This window comes from Chanos chanos, chromosome 6 (assembly GCF_902362185.1).
Source record: "Chanos chanos chromosome 6, fChaCha1.1, whole genome shotgun sequence".
In the NCBI taxonomy this organism is placed as follows: Eukaryota; Metazoa; Chordata; class Actinopteri; order Gonorynchiformes; family Chanidae; genus Chanos; species Chanos chanos.
The window spans coordinates 16,761,821-16,775,177 of record NC_044500.1 but is presented as its reverse complement, the minus strand read 5'-3'; the positions used below and the strand labels follow the sequence as shown (position 1 = coordinate 16,775,177).

Genomic DNA, 13,357 nt, shown 5'->3' with positions numbered 1-13,357 from the left:
GAAACTTCAGATTTCCTTTACATGTTCAAATTTCGTGTGCACATTTTATGCATTTTTTCTTCTTGTTCACTTGATTTATTTTACGTAGCAAGCACATAAAACAAATAATTTGATTCAAATGTCTGATGCATAACAAGGGGGTATTCCAGAGAGCGGGTTATTGAAAACTCAGTGTTAGTTAACACAGAACAAGTACTAAACCTCGTAATAGAAGAGCCTTATGGCTTTGTTTTGCAAGGAGAATGAAGCCACAGGGCTCTTGTATTAGGAGGTTTACTACTTACACTGAGTTAACTGACTCAGAGTTTTACTAAACCTGCTTTGTGGAACACCCCCCAGCACTGCTGCCTTTTTGTGGCTATATTGGCTTAAACCAGAATCATAAAACTCAAATAGAAGAAGCTATGACCTTTGAACCCACGAATCAAGTTCTTCCACACACCCAAAACAACTATCCTTAAATGTCAACCTCAAATTCTGTTATCATTAGAATGCCTAAAAATTCTGATTAGAATGTACATGTGTTTCACTGGGAGGAACTGGCAAGCATATCAGTATAAATTATACAACTATATTACTCTTCTGTTTTATTATTAGCAGTTCTACTGTCCTCGGACAAATTGCCATAAAATCTAAATGATATTTTCCGTAGAACATTAACTAGTAAAAACACCTGGCCTTGGTGTGCTCGTTTAAATTAGAAGGAGAATAACTGTGTCAGCGTACCTGCATCACAAAAGCTGCCAATGCCGCGAGCATAGCCACCTGTGCGAACCGACGCAAACGTCCCAAGTTCACAGGTTTGGTGAGCAGTATACGAGCCCAGCGTAGTTTCTCCGTAGTGTGTGGTGGGTAACGCATCTGATTCACCGCCTCCATGTTCAGCTTTTTAATGAGACAGCTGCGCAAGTGACTTAATTGGTCAAAGCTGTATTTGCCATGGTAACGGCCCATCCCACTGTTACCTGTATAACATTTAAAGTTTCTGAGATGTGAAGATAAAACACATCCATCTATATAAAACATTAAAAAAAAATCACCTCAGCTAAACTGTAATTCAACTGTCAATATATCCAGCGACAGATTGTCCGAGCAAGCTTACCCACGCCGCCAAAAGGCAAGTCACTAATTGTGTAGTGTACCAAGCAGTCATTGGCCAGGAGTGCACCACTAGATGTCTGTGATATCATCTGTTTGATCACCTGTTACAGAGGGTAATGACAGTTATAGTAAAGCGGTAAGCAATAGCTAGACATCAGAGAAAATGACATTACTGTTATTCTTAGAAAAGTCATTGTTTTAGGACAATACCCGTACCTTTTGGTTAGAGGTGAAGACGTAAAGTGCCAGAGGCTTCTCTCGTTCATTAATAAACCGAATGGCCTCATCCAGTCCTCCAACTGGAACAATGGGGAGCACAGGCCCGAAGATCTCCTCCTGCATCACCTTAGACTCTGGACTCACGTCCTTCAAGACCGTTGGAGCTGGGGCAACCACAAGCCATGCGCTGTAATTCATGTCAGTGCTCCCACCGCATATCAACATACACATCCCATAATGAGTTGTCCGCACATACCAATGTAACACTGCGATTCATCATTTTCTCCTCCAATAGCAACAGTGCTCCCTTCAGCCAAAGCCATTATTCTCTTGAAATGGCGCTGGTTGATGATTCGTCCATAGTCTTGAAATGTCTTAGGGTCATCTGTGTAAAATTCCTGGCAAAACCCACATGTTAAAAATTCAATTGAAAATCCATAGAAATGCACATAGACTGTGGCTAATCTTGAAAGGAGGGGGCAGGTGAATTCGCATACAAACCTCAATGCATTTTCTGATCTCATCAATCACTCGGTCTTGTATGCTAGGATCACAGAGGATATAGTCAGGTGCTATGCAGGTCTGACCACAGTTAACAAACTTTCCCCAAGTTATGCGTCTGCGGACAGAACAACAACAACAGAGTATTAACATTTGATCTCAGGCATTCATTATCATAACACATAAAGATTTAAAATTGAGTCATTTGTGATTTCATTGAACCTGGCTGAGCCTTAAGCAAACTCATATAATGTGAGTAGCAAAGGGGGACTCTCGCAGTGGTAGCAGTAAGGTTATTTCTTGCTGATCACTTAACAATAAGTGTGCAGCTATGGAAGAACTCACCGACAGGCAATGCTGAGGTTACAGTCCTTGTCGATGTAACAGGGGCTCTTCCCCCCTAACTCCAATGTCACTGGGGTGAGATGTCGAGACGCTGCCTCCATGACTAACTTCCCCACGGTGCTGTTTCCCGTGTAGAAGATGTGATCAAAACGCTGCCTCAGCAGCTCCTGGGTCTCAGGAACACCTCCTGTCACCACAGGATACATCTCCTGAAAACATTAACTGAGATTTAAAACATGGCCGCACATCGATTCATATTAGCAAAAACAATGAAATCCGCTACTGCTCACATGGTTGAATAGATGACCATGCCTCTAGCAGTGGTATTACCTTGTCCATGTAGTCAGAAATAAGCTCCATGACTTTTGCTGTGTGACCGCACACTTCTGATGGCTTGATCACAGCAGCATTACCTACAGAAAAACCCATTAAGAGTGGATAGAGATGGGACATAGACCACCAGGATTGATGATGATAGCAATTTTAACTTACATCCTTTGGACAGTGTCATATTCTTGGATAGAGGGTATTGTTTATTTATTGATGCACTTGGTGCTTTAATGTAGTCTTACATAATTTCCTAGTTTGTTTTTGTTAGAAAGTTTTGGAAGTGACATGGATGTAATCAAACAGAATCAGCCTGTAATATACCTGCAGCAACAGCACCAATGAGTGGTTGCAGGGTAACTGCCCAGGGGTAGTTCCAGGCTCCAATAATGAGAACCACACCAAGAGGCTCCGGTCGAATGTAGACTTCGTCTGAAATGGTGAGGAGGTTCTTCTCAACTGGCCTTGGGGCAGCCCATTCTGCCAGTCTGCTAACAGCCACGTTGATCTCTCCCTCCAAGCCAAGAATCTCATATAGCTCAGTCCCATGCTGACTCTGCTCCAGAAAAACCATCAATATATGACCTTTGTGTGTGTGTGTTTTACTTGGGAAGAAGCACAACGTGTCCATTAAATGTCCAAAAGAAATGAAAAACTCACCTTGTAGAGATCTTTTTGGAGAGCGGCAGTGATGTCCTTCAGTCTCTCTGTGAGAAACCGTTTCAGGTTTTTGAGCTGCTGTATTCTGTAACCTAGATCTTTCGACCTCCCTGTTTGAAAGGCCTTCCTAGCGCGTTCAACTGCCACCTGTTCTCGAGACATTCTTAAAAATAAAATGACAAGTTTTATTTTTATTGTTGCGACTAAATGTGGTTTATAACTTGTGTGTCTGGGATGCCGACAGCAAATAAGTTACAAGTTTGGTTAGTAAATAGCTTCATCCAAATCTAGAACGATTAGCTGGGCTTGTGTATCAACATCTAATACATTACGAATAAACTTTTTATCGAGAGCGTTCATATGTAGTATCATATTACCTCTAGAATTGTGCATCCGCGGAGTTCTAATAATACTCTTATGTGAGCTGTTACATACACACGTTAAACAAACGATCACTTTTTGTGTTTGTTTTGCCCCTTCTTCTTCTCCTAGATTAACAGAACGCGACAAAATTGAAACAGCCATACTGCCACCTACTGCACAAGTCCCGGCTTCAGTTTTCTTTGAGAGATCTCACGTTAACTGCAGTTGCTGATATGGTTACATTGACATTATTTTCTTATGTCCATTTAGCATGAATTTCTCCGTCTCCGATCAAGGCTTTCACGTGCCAGCTTTAAAGCATGCAGTAGTTATCCACCCAGAAAAAATCCGAAAAATGACGTTGAAACACGTTGAAAAGACGACTTCGCCTGACGTCTCAACAAAGGTTTGGTTGAAAAGTGAAAGGTGGAAAAGTGAAAAGCCCTCTTTTTCAGGCCATTGAAAAAACGTCTATAAAAAGACGGTCCTCTACGTCTAAATTTGGTTGCAAAAAGACTTTTTCAGGCTGTTTCAACGACTTGAATTCAACCTAATTTCAGCCATGAATTCATAATTATGCATTACATTCATTATATTATTATGTCATCATATTATATTCATACTTACTCTCAAAATAAGAAAATGACAAAAAAGCACCAGTAAAACGTTTATTTACACATGTCAGATACATCCGCCAGACCGTCCTGGGGCATGTTGTATGTACAAAACAAAACAAAACCACATTTGCTGCATTCTGCACAGTATGTCAAGTAGGCCTACTACAAAAACAAACAAACGAACCAACAAACAACAGAAAGTCCAAAAACCCACACAAACAAAACAACTTGAAAACATTAAACGGATGTCAGCATACGAGGAAGTATAACTACAGCAGCGAAAAAAGATTATTTAGGGTTGCAGGTAGAGCCTCCACCGCCAGACCGTCCATAGCACGGCACGGGAAGTATCGTGTTCTGTGGCCCTGTAGTCCCACTTTTTGACAGCAGCTGCAATGACATAGGGAAAACATTTTTAATCAACCTTGAAATGGACGTAAGTCGGATAATTGTTAACGTGTGCTATGTTAATATGTTATTGCTATTTATAAAACGACTGATAAAAACTGCTCTCTTGAACAAAGCAACTGTCAAATGGAACAGTTGCCAAGTGAAATAACTAAGAGAGTTAAGACAATAAATTAAATGGTCGGTCGAACTCGAGATAAACTCGAACATCTGCATTTTATGAGCACAAATGATTAATCAGTTTGGTGGTATGATTTCACAACTTTGACAGAAAGGTTTGTAAATGCACCACCAGGTGGAGTATCGGCAGTCATTCGGTATCACGAACTGGTAGAGAAAATGTGACAAGAACTTAACACGTGAAGGGTATGAAGCTACACTTTTAGTTGAACTTATTGCTTTAAAGTTAACCCGATATTCCTATTCTACCTACCATTTTACCAAAGAAAGTCTTCACGCACTGCCACTTTAATTCTAGGTCGGTGTCAGAGAAACTTTTGTATTTATTTTGGACAAAATATTTCGGACGTATTTCCTTTTTAACTCAGTTTTAAACCTTTAGTATCATGAATGGCTTTCATGGACATCATTTTGGTTGCGTGCCACACTTCTACACCAAACGCTGCATTAAGTTGCATATGTTTCACATAAACAATTAAATAATTAAAAAAAAAGAACATGATAATGCACGCATCAACACTACTCTTGAAACCTGGTCACTGTATTGCACAATATTTTCTACAGCTCTAATTTACTCCAAAGCAATGTTTATTGCAAGGCATTTAAACATTGTGTTCGTGAACACATTCTGACAGCGATGCTAACTTTAAGTAAGCGATAGGTATGTGTCTGACCTCTTTCGTTTGGTGTACAACCTTTCGCAAAATTTACTCGTTCAATTTCAAGTAGTATATGTCATTACCGAGTATAAATGGGTTTTACACAATGGGACTATACTTCATGGCGGAGGGCAAAGCACAAATGAGGGCGCGGAAGAATATGAAGTAAAACAACGCTCATGTAATAGCGCTGTCATTGTATTGCAGTAGTGCAAGAGTGTACGTCGACTGCGAGAGGACAGTGTGCCGTGGAAACACTGAACAATAAAATATCTCGTTTTCAGTCCATCTTCATCTACGAAGAAATATTTTTTTCCTATTTCAAGGAATATTACACAGAGTGACGCCCTTGCACTCCAGAGTTATAGAAGGTCGCGAGGAACATCATGGCCAGAGAAGTGTGTAAATTGAATTGAAAAGATAAACTCCCTTCTTGGATATAAAGGAGATATATCCCCTGAACCTCATCTTCTCTGAGGTTAAAGGACTTCTTCAGTCGAACGCTTCAAGACCTCAGAAGAAACAGGATGCAACGGAATGCTTTGCGTTGAGATACAACATGTATTCACATTATCTCAGTGTGGTAGCATTCTAGCTGAACTGATGAACTGTTTACCGTTTTAAATTTCTTTGACAGTTTTAATACTTAAGCGATTGAATCGATATTTATGCGACATAACAGTTGAGGTTTTTTACAATAGCGCTCGCTCAATGTTGGTCAACATCACCTAGCGATGGGCAATACATGTACCTCATCGCTCCATTGTAGGACTAGATGCCAGAATAACCGACAGGATTTAATGTTTTCGTATAAATTTAACTGAACGAGCACCATGTAGCTAGTTTACGAACTAGTGCAGTAGTTTCAATTCATTAGCTGTTGTTTTGCTACGTAAATAAAACATAGTTAGCAAGCTGGCTATCTGACAATCTGGGTCAGAAATGACATCTGCCAGAGTAAATTAACATTGAGCATATAGGATAGCAGTGACAACCGTTTAACTACTACAGTCTGATCGTTGTTAACCAGCTGTATGAGCAGGCTCACCGTCGCATAGCATTCCTTGTTGTGGTATTTTAGATATTTATTTGTGATGCAGACTAACGTAGGGTAAGTCACTGGAGCCTCCCATTTAGCTAATGTATGTATTGGTCATATTTAATACCTATTAATTTACGCTGTCTGTAATTTGCTATTAAGACCTGCGATAATTTATATGTTTTATGCTTGCTGATAGAAGAATAGCACTTAGGTCATAGTCAGAAAAGCGTCTTCCGAGACGTTCTTAAAGAAACCTCATCCTAGCTTGATTTATCACTGGAGATTTGCTTAAAAATGGAGACTGTGGGAGACTTTGAATACAGTCGAAAAGACCTCGTTGGACACGGAGCTTTTGCTGTTGTATTCAGAGGAAGACACAAAAAGGTAAATAGCTGGACGCCTGCTTCACCCCTCTCACTCGCCCTGTCCATGACCGTCATCTGCGCCTGTTCATGTGGCCCTTTCACAAATCTAGGTCATGCCCATTTCATTTAATTAGGCTGGTAATTTTACAGATTTTAACAGCATGATTGCACTATTCGAAGTCCTGCAAGAATAAGCAAGTTGTGCGTTTAAATAAAATAAATCCGTCAATGAGCATAACTGTTGGTTATGAAATAGCGATGGATGAATAATTTCGGTTTCGGCTTCAAGATAAGATGTGCACGAATGATTCCGATCAAATAAAGACGCAGCATATGCCACATACTTATCGTAGTTTATACAGCAGGTACCTTATGGTGCAAAAAAATCGTTCGTTTGTTCATTCATTCATAAAACCGCGCAGGACTGAATAAGTCGTCTGACGTAGGTAGACTGGTGTCTGATTCTGTCGTCTCAGTAGAGCTTCATGTGCGCTTGTGTGTTGTATAACTTCACTTATTTATTTTGAAATTTTGAATGAAAAGTCTAAAAGACAGCGTGCCATACCGTTACTACAGGGGATACGCTTTTGTTTAAACATACAATTTGACAAGGGTTTAGTGTGTTTGTCTGTGAGTGGTGGGTGGATGAACCAGAGCTCGCTATAGATTTTATGCACGAGCTGGGTTGCAAGTGATGTTTCAGATGATGTCATGCCAGAGGAAGCAAACCCAGGCCCTGATTCCATAACAGCTCTTTTACTTGAACTGAATGTAAAACATAAGCTCCATCTAAAGATCGGTCTCATTCTGGAATTTAATTTGGTACAAACGGTACAAACTGGTCTATATTTTATCATCAGCTTGTGACATAGATGCCCTTTGTTTCAATGAGTTTGTGACTGTCCTGAAGCATAGGCTTGATAAAAACCTGCCCGTAGCATGTGACTAAGAGTATTTCTGAACCCAGCATCAGTACACCATTTATTTAAAGCATGCTTTCCGACTGAGAGTGAATGAGATGATTTGTTCTTATGACTATTTGCTTCATCCTCTAAACAGGTGACTCAAGCTGTGGAAGCGTGCCATCAGTATTATTTTTATAATGGATCACAAGCAGAGCATGTGTTGTGCTACTCATGCAGGCGTTCTTATTGATTCTTATTCTCCATTACACAGACCGACAACTCTCTGCCCTTATCTAAAGTTCTCGATGCTGCTTTTTTGGCATCCTTATAGATCCTCTTGTGAGCTTCGGCTAAGCGAAGATCTGTTAGAGATGGTGTGTTTCATCCTCTCTGTCCTGAATTAGCTGATGTGTGGCTGATGGACGCACAGAAAAATTGCCCCCCTTCTTTTGATATGCATCTAAAGAAAGAGGTCATTTTACAAGGGGAGGTGGTGGTGGTGGTGTGGGGGGGGTGTCGTTCCGTTACGCTTGGCCGAGCTGGATTTCAATGGGGCGAGAGGAAATATGGCCACTCGCGTGTGCTGCCTGTGTGCCAGGGCAAATCACGGCGCGCAGTGCAAGAACATCTCCTATTAACCTAGATTTCATTGAAAAGCATCACTCTATTCTTGGATTTCTACTCAGCTTGCTTCTCAAACCTTCACCACACCAAGATTGTTGTTGTTGTTGTTGTTGTTGTTGTTGTTGTTTTAGTTTTCAGGTTAATGATTTTAGGGTATTGTAACCTTGGTTCCCCACACTACAATGTGAATTAAATACCTTATTCAGGGCCTCATTGTTTAGGCTTTTATGAAGCATTCTCAGCTGAATCACAGGTTAAGAACAGATGGTGGTCTTTTCAGTAATGGTGGGCTGGTAATGGCTTGCCTTTATCTTTATGTATAGTCCTGTATGTAGGCTTATATATGTCTGTTTTAGCCAAATGGCCCTCTGACCTCACAGGGGTTGACAGCTTTAGCTGTGAGAAACAAAGTGAACACAGTTATCGTTCTTTGTATGTTTGCAACGTAGCATGCACTTGCACTTAAGCGGAGATTGCCTGAGTTCATCTCTGACCTCATTATATCAAAGCATTTCCCAGTGTTTCTCTGAGGAATCGTTGTGAAGAGATTTCGTTATTTGTTATTAATTTTCTTCATACTGTCTGATCCTTGCAGAAGACTGATTGGGAAGTCGCCATCAAAAGCATTAACAAGAAGAACCTCTCAAAGTCCCAGATCCTCCTTGGCAAGGAAATAAAAATTCTGAAGGTAAAGAGTTTAGTGATGTGTGATATTTTGACTAAACGTTGTCAGTATCTCAAAGCATTAAAATCCAAAGACTTATATCTTCTATAAATAGCTATGACTGTCTGATCTAATATGTCATTTTTCTACCTTTACAGGAACTTCAACACGAAAACATTGTTGCGCTCTATGATGTTCAGGTAATACTGAATTCTGCTGTGTTTTGCTGTGCGCTGATCTGGTAATGTGAGGTCCTCATGCCTCACTAAGATATTATAGATCGGGGCCCATATAGCAGTGACTGTGTACACACCACCAGACCAGTAACCATGTGCTGTAATGCCTCGTTGGAATCATTGGTATTAGTGTTACATAAGACCACCTCTCACATGATCTTACAATACTGTTCCTGTGCTAAGTTCATTGTATATCCAATCACGTATGATCTAGAGGACTAATTCAATTTTTTTCTTATTGCAAATGACTAGAATTTTCAAATAGTTCTTATACCTTGTGAAGTCGAATATAGAATAAAATAAAGAGTTGAAAATATAACCCAGGATCAGTTGTCTTTGAACTCTCCGCGTTTTGGTGTAATCAAGAGCTTGCAGGCATGTTTTGTTGGTTGTTGACCAGATGAATTAATGACTAAATGCTGTTGGCTGGTGAATAATTCTGTGGGAGTGCCAATGGGAATACAAATAGTGGAATATTGTTGTTGTTGTTGTTGTTATGGAAGACATATAATTGTTGCTCATGATCATTATGTACAACCAACTTGCCAGTCTGGCGACAGATATCCTGGAACGTATCGGTTGATTTCAAGCCAGCTCCGTTTTTCTCACGTACCTTCTCTAACAAGGGGAACAGGAGCGGAAAAATGAAAGCTGCGTGTTTGCCGCTTCATTGGTTCATTGCCTCAGCTGACACTTCAGATGCCTGTGGTAGGATCATACTTTTAAGTCTGCACTGATGTGTGCGGCTGCAGGAGGCACCTTGGGTTCTGAAAGACGGCCTAACCTCTGCAGCCATGAAGCGTGGGCTTAATTATTCTCATCCTGAGTAAGTGGCACATAGGTCTTTGAGTTAGCGTAGCTCTAGAGAAAAAAATAACCACTTTAGATCCACATAACGGTGAAAGTAAAGTTCTTAAAGTGAATTGCCTTTACTTCCCACGCAGCGTGTGCTTCCTCTCTTTACGTAACACACCCACTGTAAAAACCTGCGCCAGGAACAAGACTGACCCTCATGCCCTACCAGTGATTTTCAGTCATTGTTTTGCTATGTTGATTTTATTCTTGTGCCTTTATGAAGTTCTGTGCTAATCTGACAATAGACAGACAGACAGCCAGCCTTGCACACATCTTCATTAAACAAGTCCAGGAGCAGACTTGTCCCGGGCAGTTCCTGCAATTATCCCAAATTGACAAAGCGCCGACAGGGAGAGAGGTCGTAAGTCTTCCCATTTTTGTCTTACAGAGAAGACAGGGTTTCCGTGACACTTTTACACCGAAATGTTTTTTCTATCCAAGGGCGCTGAGACCCTCCCCCGCCTCACGTGCAGCTGTTGACCAGGGTTTAGCAGCAGGCTTTTTGACCTATGTAAAAACAGCCCGCGTGATGGAGCCCAGCTTTCCAATGGGGTGAAACATTGTATTAATGTTGTAATAATGTTGCGCTGTGGCCATGTCATTCCTGGCACTGCCCTCTCCCTTTGACCCCATAGCCAGGCCTGGCCGGCGGTGTTTGTGTCTCTGGTCAAGCTGGACGGTTGAGAAACGTTAGAAATGGAGAGGTGAACGGGCGGGCGAGCGATTGTGATGGTAACAGCGGCTCATCAGCTGTCTACGGTGACACCATGTGCTGTAACACTCACTTGCCCTTCTGTGAGCCATAAATACACGCACTTGTGCAACAGCCTGAGCTGTTTCCTGCTAAGCATCCTCCAAATCATGCAGCTCTTTCTGCCTGAGCCCAAAATGGATTGGTAGAGCATTTACGGTGCATGACTGACAGACCGTTTCTTATTGGGCTGGGATGAAATACAATGCCGGAAATGGACAGTGCCCACTAGTCTAGGCCGGACTGGGAACGGTGATTTTTATGCGTTGCGAGACGCAGCATAGGTGTAGTGGCAGGAGCCTCGCATCAGCTAATACATACACTTCATGATTTTTGCCAAAGACATCAGCGATTTTCATTTCAGCTCAGGAAATCAGAGCAGTCTCTATTCATTATTCATACCGTTTTACTTGGCCGTAAAAAGGAGACCTGCGTTATGAGGTTATCGATTTGTGACTCTCTGCTTGTATACATAAAGGACAATGCAGTGTTTATAGGCAGTGAATTAGGAATGAATATATGGCAAAAACAGACCTCAATGTTATTTTAAATAACTTGAACCAGAGCTGCGAGGCAGAGATGTTCTTTCCCCGTCTTTCTCCCTGGCCCACTCTTCGCTTGCATTTAGAGCTGATCACCTTTGATGAACGTGACCTTTCTTTGCTCCGTGGTCCTGATGGCAGCTGAGCGTGATGGCGAGTATTGATGGGATTCCCCGCAGAGAGCCCAATTAAGCAACTGTGGGCTGTTTACGGCAGCCTGACATTAGAGGACTTGCAGAGGATTGACGCGGAGGGTTTTTTTCCGCCCTCTTTAAACTGTGAAAGTTGCCTAGTTAAAGAGCGCCAACTGGGGAGGTCTGCCCTTTTCTCATGTGTGCTACAGTACAAGAGAGCCTTTAGGTTACTATGTGACCTTTGCTAATGTATGTTTATGGCTTACTCTCTCTATATATGTTTATACACGTATATATATGCTCTCGATGTGTGGCTGCTCCAGGAAAGTTAAGCGTAGAGCTAATGTCAGTGATAAAGACGTATGAATGGAGACTCGCTCTGATTTGTACTAATGAAAACCCCCTTTGATGAGACTCCATGGGAAACCATCAGGCTGTATCAGTCACAGCCATTCAGACACACACACACACACACACACACACACACACACAATTCACATAGTCATTAGGGAGTGTGGAGAGCTGGTAGTGTTTTGCTCCTTAGAATACTTTTTCATAATGGAGACATGCATTGAGATAGCAGCAGTCTCTCCCTGCAGTTTTAATTACAGCCCAGCAGTGAGGTGTTCTGCGGCTCCTGTCAGGTTTTATTCATTGGCTGACCCATGCACAGACAGGTGGGGGGCGGAGGTTCTGTAATAACTGGGTGTTGATGGTACCTCCTCAGGCTTACACGGCTCCTTGGCGACGCCGTCTCAGTAATTGAAGGAGTGTAGGAGCTTTAAGTGTATAGAGACAATTGAAATTGCTAAGAATATATAGGACCTAAATGTCTCTCTAGTTCATTCTTGAAGACACAGAGTGAGAGGGAGAGAGAGAGGAATAAGGAAGTATGGAGTAGGAGGAAGGCGGTGGGGGGGGGGGGTAGTGGAGGAAAAGGGGAGGAGCAGCGGTTTGTTTATTATGAAGTCAAAGTCATGAAGTCACATGCACGTTTGTGTGTGGAACTGTTCTTGATCGAACCAAAACAAAACCTGAACTTCTTGTTAAAGAACACCCTGTCCTAGCTAAAAAAAAAGAAAGGGGGGGCAGGGTGATGGGCTTGTAAGAGTGTGGTGTGGGAGGGGCTTAGACAGATTTTATCTGAGGGGTGGTCTGCCCACTAAGGCAGGGGGAATTTTTCGCTTTCAGTGGAATCTTCAGGAATCTTGTATTATCCTCGAAAGCCGCCTGCTGGAACAGCTGTGTCGCTCCAGTGTTCCACACTATGAGAAGTTCATGGTGTAGGCTGATGTCATAGAAATTCTCCCCGCATTCTCTAGAGAGGTGAATCTGTAGATTTCCTTCGTGGCAGGGCACTAGATTTTGTTCAGTTCTTAGTCAGAGGAAGCCACGTCACTGATACAGTATGTGTGTTTTTCACAGATGTGAATATGTGAATGTTCATGTGTTTTTAGGCGGTGTTTGTGTGTGTTTGTGTTTGTATATGTATGTGTATGTGTGTGTATCTGTGTCTGAAAGTGTGTGTGTGTGTGTGTGTGTGTGTGTGTGTCTGTGTGACAGTGTCAGTGTGTGTGCATGCCTGTGGGTTTGTGGGATCCTGTTATTGGGTGTTTTACAGCTGTCCCTGAGAGCTGGCCTTAGTTCAGGACTGCCCGTGCCCCCCCTGTCCACATGGCTATTGGTGTCACCTGCTTGAACAACACAGCCTCTGCCAGGGCAACACTGTTCCTGCCATAGGCTCTTCTCTCTCTCTCTCTCTCTCTCTCTCTCTTTTTCTCTTTCTGCCTGTGAAAGAAACTCAAAACATCATCACATCCCGATTGTCAACAACGCAGCTGTTGGACAACATTCCTTTG

The 13,357-nt window shown here is 42.0% G+C and overlaps 2 protein-coding genes across 4 annotated transcripts in view; one reads left to right on the top strand and one right to left on the bottom strand.

The window, feature by feature from the left end:
* Positions 1-717: 717 nt before the first annotated feature.
* Positions 718-3,315, bottom strand: aldh3a2a (aldehyde dehydrogenase 3 family, member A2a). The gene is made up of 9 exons (XM_030777198.1): positions 3,154-3,315; positions 2,818-3,049; positions 2,497-2,579; positions 2,167-2,375; positions 1,822-1,939; positions 1,577-1,718; positions 1,318-1,484; positions 1,103-1,202; positions 718-965 (listed from the first exon to the last, which is right to left on the bottom strand). The coding sequence occupies exons 1-9, from the start codon at positions 3,313-3,315 to the stop codon at positions 718-720; spliced, it is 1,461 nt and encodes a 486-aa protein (XP_030633058.1).
* Positions 3,316-5,598: 2,283 nt separating this feature from the next.
* ulk2 (unc-51 like autophagy activating kinase 2) overlaps positions 5,599-13,357 on the top strand; it is a 28,525-nt gene continuing 20,766 nt past the window's right edge. For 2 of the 3 annotated variants that reach the window (XM_030776403.1, XM_030776402.1), the window contains exons 1-3: positions 6,717-6,806; positions 8,912-9,004; positions 9,139-9,180. In XM_030776403.1, coding sequence (XP_030632263.1) covers positions 6,717-6,806; positions 8,912-9,004; positions 9,139-9,180 — 225 coding nt within the window. Of the gene's footprint in view, positions 6,807-8,911; positions 9,005-9,138; positions 9,181-13,357 lie in introns of all 3 variants that reach the window. The other variant, XM_030776401.1, reaches the window with a different exon arrangement.